At 40.3% G+C, this 14485-nt stretch overlaps 1 protein-coding gene across 1 annotated transcript; it reads left to right on the top strand.

Annotated features, from left to right (window-relative positions):
• Positions 1–162: 162 nt before the first annotated feature.
• ap5m1 (adaptor related protein complex 5 subunit mu 1) lies at positions 163–6470 on the top strand. Its single transcript, XM_034194798.1, has 8 exons — positions 163–384; positions 1956–2616; positions 2711–2938; positions 3025–3164; positions 3269–3354; positions 3435–3547; positions 5564–5660; positions 5764–6470. Exons 1-8 carry the CDS (start codon positions 317–319, stop codon positions 5844–5846), a joined length of 1476 nt encoding a protein of 491 aa, XP_034050689.1. The 5' UTR covers positions 163–316; the 3' UTR covers positions 5847–6470.
• Positions 6471–14485: the final 8015 nt, after the last annotated feature.

The raw sequence follows: 14485 nt of genomic DNA, 5'->3' as shown, positions 1-14485 counted from the left end.
AGGAGCTCAGAGTCGTCAACGCCACCGAAGTCCACATGGATTCGCCAATTTGGTGCAGTTTTCCCATTTGTTGACAGCTAACGGGTTAGCACAGCAGCTTCCTGTGTGGGGGCGCAGGGTGGGGCTTGCTGCTTACCAATGCGCATGCGCAAGCAGCTGAGCGGTTCTTTTGTCACATGACAGCAGCAGGAAGTAAACAACAGCGTGGACGGAGTTAATCATCGAGCTGCACTTACTTCAGCACGGGAATATTAAGATGTTTTAGTGTAAAGTGACAGGATTCGCCCGTCATTTAGCTTCACTTGTCGCTGGACAAATGAGTGTGAGAGCGCTGTGGATAATTTCTCATGAGAAAGGAGAACATGCGTCCGTACGCTTCTCGAGGTTTGATTGTGACACACGAGTGATTGAATTTATTTAATACATGAATGTACAAAATACGAAAACGATATAGTGCACATTTAAAATAATTGGATAGCACGATAAAGTGGAAACACTTACTTCTATTGTGGCCCATAAAAAAGAATTAAATAAGGATAAATCAACATAAAAATAAAATGCTAAAAATAATGCAGAATTAATTATAGCGACGAACTAATAGTAATGAGAAAAGTGTAATTTAAAAAAATGTAGATGGGTATAAATTACATACATATATAGTTATAAAAGACAAATATTGACTGGTGAGAATATTATAAAAGGAATAGAATATCATTTATTGTCATTGCAGATAATACATTACCTTATTTAGAGCATTAAAAGTAATATATATATATATACACACTAAATATCAAAGATATTAACCTCTAAAACGAAGGGTAAAAGAAAATAAAAAAAGTATTGTGCATTTTATTTGAATGCTTCCAAATAAGGTGCGTTGATTATCAAGAAATTGAAATTGGCATTTTGAGATAATATATAGATTAAACAATTAGCCATTAAAATCAGTCACATTACTTACAAACATCTAGTTTGACCTTGTTGCACTGGTTATCAAGATAATTAAATCAGCATTCTGAAATAATATTTGACATTTTGTAGAATGAACAATTAGTCATTAAAAGCCTTAATTGATGATGAATAGAATTTTTAATTGCAGACCTCTGAAATTCCAGATGTTCTCACGGTTTCATCTTTTCAAATGTGATCATCATTTGCTGTTTTTCCATGTTATATAAGGTGATGGTTAGGTAGTATTGAACTGGACTGCTTTTATGAAGCATGTATTCCAAACTGATTATAGGAAGTACGTCATGTTGACTTAGTCATACATTTATTAACATTTAGGATGTTGGCTGATAGTCAGAGGGACTTGCATTCACACTCACATAGCAGTGACGGGTGTTTCTAAGAAATCTGCAGGTTTGATCACCTAGGGCAATTTGGAATTTAGTGTTTTGCTCAAGGACACTTTGTCACATTAAGTTTCATTGTATCGCTGGTTTTATATCACTGTCAATGTATTAATTTTAGGTTAATGGAGTTTTGGTTTCATAAAATAAGTCATTTCAGGATGTCAGTATTGTGCTTTATGAAATTATGAGCATTTAATATTTTTATGTTTTATAGATGAATTGATGGATTAATCATTTAAAAAGATAACTTTAATTGCAAACAGTAATTACAGTCGTATTTTTGAGTCTTGTTAAAGAAGTCCTAGTCTACATCTCACCTGGAGTGGACACCAGTTTGACACGGGTTACTTCCCCAACAAAGGCTGGTACCCTTTCACAGGTGGGTGGACTGACACAATGCAGAATAAGTGTCATGTCCAATGACACCAAACATTATTGGTAGCCCAGCTCCTTATCCTCTGAGCTACTGTACCTGCTCTTATCTGTTGAAGGACACTTTAAAATGCACATGTAAGTAGGCAGGGATCAAGCTACCAGTTGTACACCGAATGAACACTCCACCTGAAACAGTGGTTTTAAAGATGGCTTTCCTTACTACAGGAGGTTCCCTACTGTGGAGCGCCGTGCGCAGAGCCTGGCTGGTTCCTCGTATGTGGCAGTTCCAGAAGACAGCACAGTGCTGCAGCTCCTGATCTTGGAACTGGGTTGGCCAGACTCAGAAAATTCCTATGTAGCCCTCAGAGATGATTGCGTCTACTGTCATGGGTCACCGGCTCTGGAACTGCGGGTGGACAGCTCGGGCAAAGCAAAACTCTGGCCAGTGTTGGTCATGTCACATGGGCCTCTCATCCTGGCTTGCCTTGCTTTGGTTGATGCCATTGCTGAGCCACAACCACCCCTGGCCAGCTTGCTGTCAGTCTCTCAAGGTCTCACACTGCTGACAGGACTACAAACATTTCTGCTTGGCCCAAGAAGTAAGCCTGATATTGAGGGCCTGGCGTCCCGCCTAGCGATGCTGCCGTCTGTCCTCCTGCAGGTTTGCCCACTGGGCACACCCCTGGACGTCCCGCCATTGGGGGCATCTGCTACATCCACAGTGCCCACTCCTGCTGGGAATCAGAAGCAGCCAGCATGGAAGACGGGGCTGCACCGTGGTCGCGCTGCAGTTAATGTAGCACTGAGAGAAATGGTGCGCTCCATGCAGTATGGTAACCGCAGTAGACAGGACCTCTGGGATGTCTATGGCACAGTGACATGCAAAGTAAGTGCACAGATATAAGGAAAAGTCAGCAACTGTGAACCACAAAATGGAACCTTTCTGCATCCCACTGTCTGCCCCTCATTTATTTTTACAGTGTGAAGTGGAGGGAGTTCTCCCAAATGTGACGGTCACCCTCACGCTGCCACCAAATGGTTCGCCGCTACAGGACATCCTGGTCCATCCCTGCGTCACCTCTGTGGATTCGACTGTCCTTTCTCCCAACAGTGTGGATAATGGTGACAGCTCATCTTTTTCTGGCCCCTATAAGTTACCCTTCTCTCCTCCTCTGGAGACTTTCAGACTGTGCAGCTATACATCTCAGGTAGGACCCATGGGACTTAAAATCACTTTTAAATGTGCACATTTGTGTTTTAACTGATTCCTGTTGAAATTCCAAATCCTGCTCAGGTCCCTGTGCCACCCATACTCGGTTCCTATCATCTGACAGAAGAAGAAAATCAGTTGCGTGTTTCTGCAACCTTGAAGCTTCATGAGAGTGTGAAGAACAGCTTTGAGTATTGTGATGCTCACCTGCCTTTCTTTAACAGGTAACTGACACACGAGGATGTACGCTTTTATTTCTAATTAACAGGAATTGTTGTCGTGTGGATTTTGTTTCCATCACTGGGTAGTGTTTGTTTGTCTTTTCCAGAGATCAGATTGGTTGTGTGGAGGTGAAGGTGAGCTCTGGACAACTGGAGGTAACTAAGGAGAAGAACTTGCTGATCTGGATCTTGGGTAGGTGTTGTACCCTTCAGCATTACATGTTACAGCTGCTTAAACGACACTTAAAAACTACTTTCTTCACTAATATTTAGGACAAAAGTTTCCCAAATCTAGGGAGGTGACCATGGACGGCAGGATCATCTTTTCAGGGCCAACACGAGGTCCTACTGACCCGATCTGCACAGAACTTACAGCCTACATGAAGGTAATTGGATTTGTTTGAACTTAAAGATGTCATATTGTGCAAAATTGGTCTTCATCAAACACTCAGTTACATGTAGTTAGGATTGCGTGTTTAGTAACTTCAGAGTGCCACAATTCTGTGTCTGGACATAGAGAAACTACCCTGCTGTAAGTAAAATTTAGGCTAAAAACAGCTTGTTTGAAATGTCTGTGACACATGTCACAAAGGCCATATCTAGACTCCTGCTGACTCTGAGACACTCCCACTGATTTAGTATGCCCTCTGCACACTAGGACACATCCACACGGTTTGTGGGTGTCAGATGAAGAGGCTAACCTATGTAGTGCCCAGCGCAAAGCTACACAAAGTGCAGCGCAAGTATCATTGCTAGTTTCCAATTGACGCAATTTTTATTTTCACATCCAGTACCCAAGTGGTTTAAATAGCAAAATGGACTTGGGCTTATCTGTGCACCTTTGGAGGTACTGGTTTTTACCTGAGGTGTGGTCAGGTGCAGTGCTGGTGCTTTTTCAACAACAACAAATGGTAACACTCAATAAATCCAGATTGTCTACATTCAGTTAAGAAGTTGTGATAAATATTAGTTTTTAAGTTAATTTGGAAGAACCTGCTTCATTTGAATATTGCCAATTGATGCACATTTTGAAGTTGGTTCAACGTTATTTTTTTTAGTGTTTGCGATGGTATTATAGACCAGCAAAAGCCTCTTCAAGAGTAGAACACAAAGTTGTTGTTTTGTTGTTGTTGTTTTTCTATTTCTACGGCACAGTATACACCTTCCATGGACTGGCCCATTATGTGTATACACTCTGCTTCTACACATACGTGCATGTTTGTGCTCATCATTACTCATCAAACTAAAACTAATCTGAATTGAAAACTAAAATTTAAAAATGAATAGAGATGATGATGGATGAAGTGGCGTTTTGCAGGAATGAAACCTCTTGTCTGTTTCATCCTGGAGAACTTTGTATGTGATCTGTTCCATTGCAGAAAACCTCTCACTTCTGTCACATATCCAGTCTGTCATCTCACTATCAATGGGCCAAGGCCTTGTGCAGCCATCAGATGACAACCTGATTGGTGCAATTCATGTTAGGCCCAAAACACACTTTTGAATGAGGGCAGAAGCGAAGCTTATGATTAATTAAGAAGCTAAATCAAACCTCTTTGCCCAACTGTAACTTACTTTGCACTCATATTACATGCTACATAAATGGTAAAGTGGAGTTGGACACGCCCCAAATGCACTTACGTTATGTGCATTAGACTGCGCGTCATGGATCACCAAGATAATTGCCCCTTCTATTTGAAGTAGAGGTGGGCAGATCGATCCTAATATCATTAATATACCAACGCTGGTATTGATATTGAACGATCCTCGTGTAAAAAGATTGATAGTCAAGCTTTTTTTCTCTCCCGCACGCACTGACTGCTGCACACGCAGATTCATCAAAGTCTACTCTCTGTCTGTAAGAGCAGCGCTGAACTGTGTCACACAACACGGAGCAGCGCACCCTTGTATTGTGGTTTGTCAGCTCTCTACCTCAGGAGATTTTGTTTTAAGTTGTGTTGAGTGATATTTTTTTAAACAAAAATGTTGATTGTGATGATAAAGTATTTTGTTGTCACGTACAGTGTTTGGCGAAATTCTATCCTAGGTCTTTTGGATCCTTTGGATCTATGAAGCTTAAATATGAAAAAGTATCGGTATCGATATCGGCGATACTGGACCTGTATTTATTTGGTATTGAATCAATACCAAAATTCCGGGTATCGCCCACCTCTAATTTGAAGGGTAAAGTGAGCGTGACAAGCAGCATCTTTGTCTCAGTTTAAATGAGGCATTGACACAGGTTGGGTGTTTGAGACCTGAATATAGGACTTGCTGAATTCATATGAGTTTTAACGCGACATTTAAATGTCGGTTAAATAATAATGTAATAACTGATACCTGGTGGGAAATCAATAGATGTGTGAGGAAAGTGAAGTTATCTGACTGCATTGTATTCACAGTTGTATTTCAAAGTGCCTGACACCACACTGTCCGGGTGCTGCGTGGACCAACATTCAGTGCAGGTTTATTCTTCTGCCAAACCACGGATTGGAACGTGTAAGTTTAAAAAAAAAAAAGAAAAAGAAATTCTTGTTAAATCCAAATATTTGCTGGGTACATATTTTCAGAAAACTAAGTCATTTCTCAATCTGATCCTCAGCCCGGGAACTCCAGTCCAAAGAGTACCTTATATGGAATTCAACAGGAACGGCTCCGGTGTCCTCCGGCTACATGATGCTGTAGTGTGGAAGCTTAAACAGCAGATACTCTACACCCTGTATGAAAGGAAATGATCATGCTGATATTGGAGAAAATGGCATCCACAATTAATATTGCAAAGATTTAAAAAAAAAAAAAAGTTGACTGGAAGAAGTATTGACTCAGTTGATGATTGGCCTCTTTTGAAAATACTCCTTCGAGTAACTACTTGACATCCCACGACATCACCCTCCCTCGCATTTTCACTGTGGTGGACACAAGGGCCACCCCTCGCTCTGACAGTCCCACTTCAGTAACTCTCTATCAGCCGGATAATTAGCAGCTGGGGCCTTGTCATCAGCTGTCGCGGGCCTGGACGAGAGGGGCGGCTGGGTTTTGAAAGGCCAGGTCAGTCTGACCAGTGTCTTGGCTACAAAAGACTCTTCTTTGGAGCTGGCAGGAGTCCTTCTTCCCTTTCAAGCCACCCCCCACCCCCTTTTGACCCCGTCTCCGCCCTGTCAGCCAGTGGCTGGTGCGGACAACCTCTCCAACCAGACTATGATTGAGCACTGACCCTCTGGACCTCTGAGACTTGAAAGCAGCCGGTCCCATTGAGGTAGCAAGCACAGGCTAATTGGTGATAAAGTCACAAGCACGGTAATGGTTGGGTCACTCCTTGAGGTTGTGTCGGGGTCGTTCACTCAGTTGTCTTTTAAGTAACGTAATTTTGAGTTTAGTGGAGGATACAAAAGGGGAGCTTTCCCTGTGACTCAGAACCAAGGCTTTGAACTGTTCCAAGGAACAAAAATTAAAATGGAAGCTTTGTATTTTTTAATGTTACGGAACATTTAAAAAAAATAATGGTAACTAGTTAATGTGTTTTTGTTGTTCTTTTCTTACAAATTAAAATGTTTCCTGCTTGCAATAACTTGGTGCTGAGTTAACTTTCTGTCTTCCTCGCTTCATACACATGTAAAGAGAAATAATGTTGGAAATTGATAGTGCAATTTATGCGAACAGCGTGCCCAGCGTAGCCTAGCTTACTAACTGCAGTGCTGCTGATTAGTCTATAATGTCACACAGTTTATATCAAGACATTTTTTATAATATCTAAAATATACACATTGTTCGTCACACAACCTGAGATGCAGTGATATTAACCGGTATTTCAGTTGGCGCTAAACTGTTCAGGAGAAGTAAATTTAATGTGGAATCCAAAACTGGAAATGTTACAAAGCTACAGTGTGCAGGATTTAGGTCCATTTACACACATGTAAAGAGAAATAATGTTGGAAATTGATAGTTAGCGCAATTTATGCTAACAGCGTGCCCAGCATAGCCTAGCTTACTAACTGCAGTGCTGCTGATTAGTCTATAGTGTTACACGGTTTATATCAAGACATTTTTATAATATCCAAAATATACATATTATATATGATATTAACCAGTATTTCATCTGACGCTAACCTGTTCAGGAGAAGTAAATTTAATGAGGAACCCAAAACCGGAAATGCTAGAAAGCTACAGTGTGTAGGATTTAGGTCCATTTATTAGTATAAATTAAATATTTGCGTTTGTAACATCTGTTCTTTAGTGTAGCAATGAACTGATGCATTTTAATAAGTTCAGAATGAGTCTGGGTGCGGGCCCCTCATGGAAGCCGCCATGTTGCAGATACAGTAGCCCAAACAGAGACACACATACTCCATTGTTCACATTTTGCAGCACAGCTAGTAAACTGAAGAAACAATAAATGAATCATTCCTTGCTCCCCTATGTGCTCTCTGCTGGTTGCTTGCACAGGTGAGCATGTTTGAGTACCTTCATCTTTGTGAACTGGAGGTTCATATTTTCAAAGAATTGAAAACGTGAAGGTAAACAAAACTGTTACCTTTGATGGTATAATGCAATCTGCAGCGTCACCACTAGATGTCACTAAATCCTACACACTGCAGCTTTAAAATGCTGATTCTCCCTGAACTGATTGGGAGGAATCTGGTTTGAAGACCTGTGAGGTAGTTGAGGCTGACTCTGAGATTTCACTATCAATTATGTTGAATGAGCAACAAGCTGATTAAGGGTTAAATCAAAGGCGTTTTTGTCTGACTTCCACTGCAGTCCTCTGAGTGCCCTCATTGTCTGCCGTTGGTCTCTTGTGCCCCTCCCTGGTCCAAATGTTGCATTCTCGCGTGGATTTCCACTCAGTAGGCTGGCCATGACCAATCATCTCTCAGTTGGAACCAATTGCTCACAAATGATCCCTCACCTTCTTTTTATGTAGCGGTACACTGTGTCAGACACCAAGAACTTTGGTCTGACATGGGCCATGATGATTTGCTTTAAGTCCTTGTGTGTCTGGGTAGTGAACTGGAAAAGGAAGGGTTTTTTTTTTTTTTTTTTTTTTGAGGTGCTATAAAATGTCAGTATCCCAATAAGTGGTCAGCTCCTGAAATCTGGCCTCACTAAACAGGCGAACTTGTTTTAACATGTTGCTCTGCTCCAGTGCCTTGAACCCCGACCATCAGGCATTAAATTTTATTTTTAAAATCAATAGTTTATTTTAACAGTCTTCACACGTGTGTATATATATATATATATCTTTATATGATAATATTCAAAATTAACATAGTGAGAACTGCCTTTTACATCAAAACATCCAGGTAGGCCAACATTTAATACAATATCATAAGGTTTTAAAATTGCAGTAGTTCTCCACTGAGCTGTAGGACTTGACTGTGTCCCAACAATGACACCCAGTGGTGAATTACAATAAAGATTTCTTACATCCTGCAAGTATATTTTTGTGTTTCCCATTCCTGGTATTAAAATATTTTAGCTCAGTTGCAGACAGCTTATCATTATTTAATTCCACACTGATACAGTGTGATGTGATCTCGGCAGTTTTTATATCTAAAAAGACTGCTTTTGATGGCTGTTGTGGTCTCAGGGGTTTGGTCTTGGTTTATCTAAACCTGCTGAGAATAGTGTTTTGTGGTACATTTAGTAGTTTTCTGTTTTTAACCTGATAATTATTCAGATGAACAGATACTTAAATAGTGTGATACTTTGGATAATGGAGGGTAGTTTTATACTAAATTTGATATATTCTCTGTTTATTGGACTTGGCAGGGAAGTTATCTGCAGTGGACTGGCGTCCCATTGAGGGCGAGTCATAGACTCGTGCTTTATTCTAAGTTATCCAGAGATAAACCTCAGCGCTAAAGGGCCAGCAGAGGACTTCATCAGTCTTTAAACCAATACCAGGTACCAGCCTTTGCTGAGGAACAGTGGCGGCGCCAGGAAAGTTTTGTTGGGGGGGCTGGAATAAAAGTTGGAGGGGCTCCACAAAATGTTGTCGAAATGAAAAATATATAGTAAATTGCTTTATAAATACCAAGGTATATGTTTTAGTCACCCGTGCTCCTCTAAAATGTGGTATCAATGCACACACACATCACTTAGAATGATTGCAAGTTTACTTGCACATAGGTATAAATAAAGATAAGTGAAGTTTTAAGACTGGCCGTAATAAATATTTAGGAAACCTAAATTTTTGGAGTATGGAGTTACATTTGTCTCATTAATATTTGCAAATGCACAGAGGCTGATTTACAAATATCCTTTGATTTGTACATGTGCTTTGTGATCCATAAACACAAATTTCTGATTTGTAACTTGTGTGTGGGTTTTTACAAATAAATGTTTATTTGCACAACTGAAAATTCTGTTTGTGAAGGGTGATTCAGGATTGGTGGATCGCCGAACACACACATTCATCACTTTAATCAGTTATGCAATATTGAGACATTCTCAGCGCAAAACTGCAGTTGAGATCCACAAATATGTCAGTTGCTATTCACATTATTGGCAAAATTATTGGGGGGGCTGAGGGGGAGATTGGCTCATTATTGGGTGGGCTTAAGCCCCCCAAGCCCTCCGTTGTGCCGCCACTGCTGAGGAAGTGATCTGTGGTGGAGTTGTGTCCCATCAAGACTGACCAGGGTTAAGCACCAGCACCGTTGGGCCTCCAGGCCTGTAGAGGACTTACTACCTTCTTCTTTTAGTCTTTGAAATGGCTATTGAGTATCAACTTGTTGAAATAAATATGTGATTATTTTTGGATCTTTGCTATAAATAATTTATTTTAATTTTGTCTCTCTTCCTACATCATTGTGAGACTTGGACTCTAACCAGTGATCAAAGGCGGTGACTGGATGTCTTTGGTACTATGTCTCTTCAGAGGTTCCTTGGGTTCCACTGGAATGATTTTGCATCATCTTGAAGCCATGTAACATTTTATCTACACGCCTGATACTTTGAAATGTGGGTGTGGCTTTACTGGGCTCCAAGAGCACTTTTGATCAAGTTAATTGACTGATCAGATGATTAATTGAAGGTGGTCATACATTTTCAGTTGCTTTGCTTTCAATGTGCTTTATAGTTGGTACATTATTAATATTTGCACTATTTATTTAATATATGGGTATATGTTTGTATTATTTATAGTTAATATATAATTTGATATTTTAGCGATTTTCATTCTGTTTAAGAGCTCACATGAGCCTAAATGCTTTTAGCATCATGTAATCAATCAATGTTTCCAGCATGTGATTTGTAGTTGATTAATTTTTTCTTTATAGAAGTGAGTTTAATGCTACAGTGTGTAGGATTTAAGGTGTTTATTAGCAGACATGGAATATAATGTATTAAATCCATCATGTTGCTGTAGTCGCCCTAAAGGGCCATACTTACTCTGATATTGGCATTTTGCAGGTCTGATTGATTGAATTTATTTAGTACAATTCAATACACATACCAAAGTATGTCCATTAATGAATCATATGCATTTGATGGAGTTGCAGGAATTTAACTCGGAGACTTAGTATAAACATCCTAACCTGTGCAAATTCTTCAGAACTTAAGTGAGTCCAAAAAGGATATTTAAAAGAAACCTTACAGTTTTGTTCAAGGTTGTCTGCAGGTGATTTATCTTTGTAAGATCAGGATACCAAGCAGCACTGGTGTAATCAAAATCACGCTAAATTGAAGCTGAGACTAACAGTTTTTTCCACATCTGAATTAAAATGTCTGGTCTATCTATACAAGAACTCCAAATAAATAAATGAGGACAACAAGAAAACTAAAGAAAAGAAGATGAATCAGTGGTTGCTCGCCTACACACTGTGTGCTGGTTACTAGAGCAGACTGACAAGTTTGAGAACACTCATTTTTACATTTTTCTTATCACGAAAGAAAGCAAGGGAGCGTGAAAACATGTCACAAAAGAAGCAAAAATGTGAAGAGAAACCAAAATCACGACTGGTGATGGATGGCATGATGAAATCAGAAACTCCACCTCTGGATGACGTTAAACTGTGAACACTGTAGCTTTAAAACAACAGTTCTGGAGACAAATCAAGACTGTCAAGATTATGCTTCTGTGTGTGTGTCTAATAGTTGGGGCTATTCTGTTCCCAGGACTTTGAAAATAGATCCCATTGAGGGCCCATCCTGCTGGAGACCACCCTGCTTTCCACTCCACTGGCACTTTAATCAGATCCGCTGGGACAAGAAGGACCCACGCTCACAGCTGTCTCTTGTTTTCTTTCCTCCTCTCTTCCTCACAAGCACTGCTGCACACTTTAATTTTCCGTCAATATAAAAATGCATTAACTCATTTATTGATGCTACAGCTGCTCTTCTGTACTTGGTTGGGATTCTTTACCTGCTTCACCCCACTGAGGTCACAGCGCCCTGTTTGACTGCCGTGGACGTCTCCATCGCTGCAGCATCTGTCCTGTACCATACATAAACTCCTTATTGTGTTGTAATATATGACTGTGGTGAAGCTGTGAAGTTTTGCCAGCATATTATTTATTTATTTTACTGTTGCATTTTGGTTGGCGGGGCTCATGTGGCCAATTTGAAGATGAAACGGTTGCAGCGCCTGTGGAGATATAATGACGGGACTTCCTGGGTGGAAACTACAACCAGTCATAAACAATACTGCAAAAACATGGCTTTTGGAGTCCTAGCACTGGATGAACAACTGTTCTTGTGTGACTCTGGTCACAGTTGCAGCTAATTTTAAGACTCTTCGGAGGCTGATTTTTTGCCACGCTGACCTGGAGGCGTCATAGCGGCTGATAATGAAGGATCTCTGAATTGTTGCATCGCTTTGAAGGCTGGCTTCCTGCTGCACCTCACCCACAATTACCATTTATCAAATTACTTCAAAGTGAAACAATATATGAAATAAAATCTGAATGAGTCATATTTGTACTCACCCGTGAGAGTGAAGAGATTTATTTCATGCTTCAGTGGAGGCAGAGTTTTCCTCATCTCATTCAGACATCCTGACTGTTGCTGTGGTGTGACCAGCAGATCACAGATGGTTTGTGGTGTTTTGGACGGATGGGCCTTCTGTGCCCTCTTGTTTTCATGATGACAACACGGGGCCACCTTGGACAGTCTGGATTTGGAGCCTGTGTTGGCTATTGGCTTTTACAGGCTGAACTGCTCTTCACTGTAAATCTAAAAAAGTTAGCAGAACTCCTAAAATAAAATAAAATAATAATTAATTTTAAAAATTCTGTTCCCAATTGTGGCAAATTTATTAAGCGTATATAACCAAAAATTAGTTACTAGAATTTTGCGTTGCATATAGCTTTTGATTGCAACTTTAAAATAAGTTACACAGGAGTAAGGTTTAAACCACATCCACTACCCGAGCAAGCACATGAGTGACTGTCTGAAAGTAGTAGAAGTAAGTTTTATATAGTCCCTGAGGCCCACTGGTACTGGTGCTGATGTCTGAGTTCCATAGTGGGAAGCAGATGAAACTCTAAGATGCCGTGCAGGTTACCTCCCCAGCCAGTGCTGATACTCATTTACAGCTGGATGGACTGGGACAATATAGATAGTCTTGTCTAAAGACACAGACAGGTCACACAAGCAGGATTGGAACCCATGTCTACCTATTGACAGGCCAGGTCCTTATCCACTAAGGTCGAACTTTATTTATTTATTTAAACATGTTAAAATCAGCATTTTTTTCCCAAACGTACATTTATAAATCATGCACGTTTCAAAAAGGAGTAGGATGAAGCTTAAGCTTATCAATGAAGCTTAAGCTTTCTTAAGCTTAAGCTTAAGAACTTTGGTTGACTGTTAGATAATATCTGTGCTAATTCCTTATTTTATTATTTTATGTTAGTTATCAAGCATTTGCTTTTGTTATCCGTGGAACCTGGTACAAAGTTACGCATGCACAAGTTTCAGATAAAGGGAGGGCTCCCCCTGTCTGTGGGGAGTCAGTAAGATTAGGATTGTGAGACTAAAACCCACCCACTGTACCGCCTACATTGTCTTGTATAAAAGTATTTTGTCAGCCATGTTCGAGGTCTTTCAGAAGATGGAGTCCGTGTGTGGACTGTATCTCTGGGACCTGGTGTCCCATCGAGATGAGGTGCGTCGCGCTACTGCACATGCGTGTGCATGCGCACATCGCTCTACCCCGGACTTGAAGACGTCATCCGTTGAGATGAGGTGCCTCGCGCAACTGCACATGTGGAGATGATGTAACTCGCTCGACGTGCAACTGCGCATGCACATTTTGTTTTGTTTTTTTGTTTGTTTTTTCCGTCAAAGTATTTTTTTTTAATTAATTGTATTCAGTGTATTTATAGCCTAGTAAGTAAAACATTTTCTGTATTTTACGTTAGGAGCATAAATGTATGTATATGTATATTTTGCCTGTCGAAATAAGCTAATTCCAGATTAAAAATACTTATCCTTTTATAGTGAGTAGATTTTAAACATTACTACGTTCGGATGAACAATTTATACATTTACTTGCCCATCAAAATAAGCGAACTTCGTCAAGTAATTTTTTCAGTGCACACATATGCAGTTACGCAAGGAACCTCATCTTGACGACGCACCTCATCTCGACAGAATACCTGGCCTGGTTTCCAGCGTGACTTTCAATAAATTCAAACTGAGGAATACATCGATTTCTTTCTTTGTAAGGGGCAGTATATTACAAAAAGAATCAGGAGGAATTACAGTGACAGTGTTGGGTTTCTCTGTCCTATATAATCTCTCATACTTCTGTAATCAAGTAACCACAAGCTAGGCATGCCCGGGAATGACCATCAGGTGACAAGTGCCAACTGCTTGTCACCCTCAATTGTAGATAATCTGACTGTAGGGTTAAACACCACATTAGCAAGCACATTGGTGACAGTGGTAAAGAAAAACTGCTTTATTGCAACTGTGTAAAGCTCAGTTATACACTGTCACAAATCCACACAACCTTGCAGAAAGGATTTGGTATGATTGTATGGGAACATCTGTGTCTCTGTTGTTCAATGGTTTTGAACTAACAGGTAGATTGAAACAAGCTTGTTTGTATGTGGTAGCCACCAAAGCCACAGCTGCTTGTTTGAAAATTCAGACATCTTTGCTGAAATTGGGTGTATTAATAGTAAGTAATCTCACCTCAGTGGGTCTACACTGCTGTTGGCTCTCTCTGTGAATAATGTATGTTTTGGACTAACTGGCTGCCCATTTTGACCCACTTGTTCTGCTCCGTAACGACCCTGGTGGTCTTCACGTCTCCTGCTGGCAAACAGGATTGAAAATCTCTCTTCCAATCTCATGTATATACTTCAGTCACACTT

The sequence above is a fragment of the Thalassophryne amazonica genome, chromosome 19 (assembly GCF_902500255.1).
Source record: "Thalassophryne amazonica chromosome 19, fThaAma1.1, whole genome shotgun sequence".
NCBI classification, from domain to species: Eukaryota; Metazoa; Chordata; class Actinopteri; order Batrachoidiformes; family Batrachoididae; genus Thalassophryne; species Thalassophryne amazonica.
Note: the sequence above shows the minus strand (reverse complement) of the source record. Positions and strands in the feature narration are given on the sequence as shown.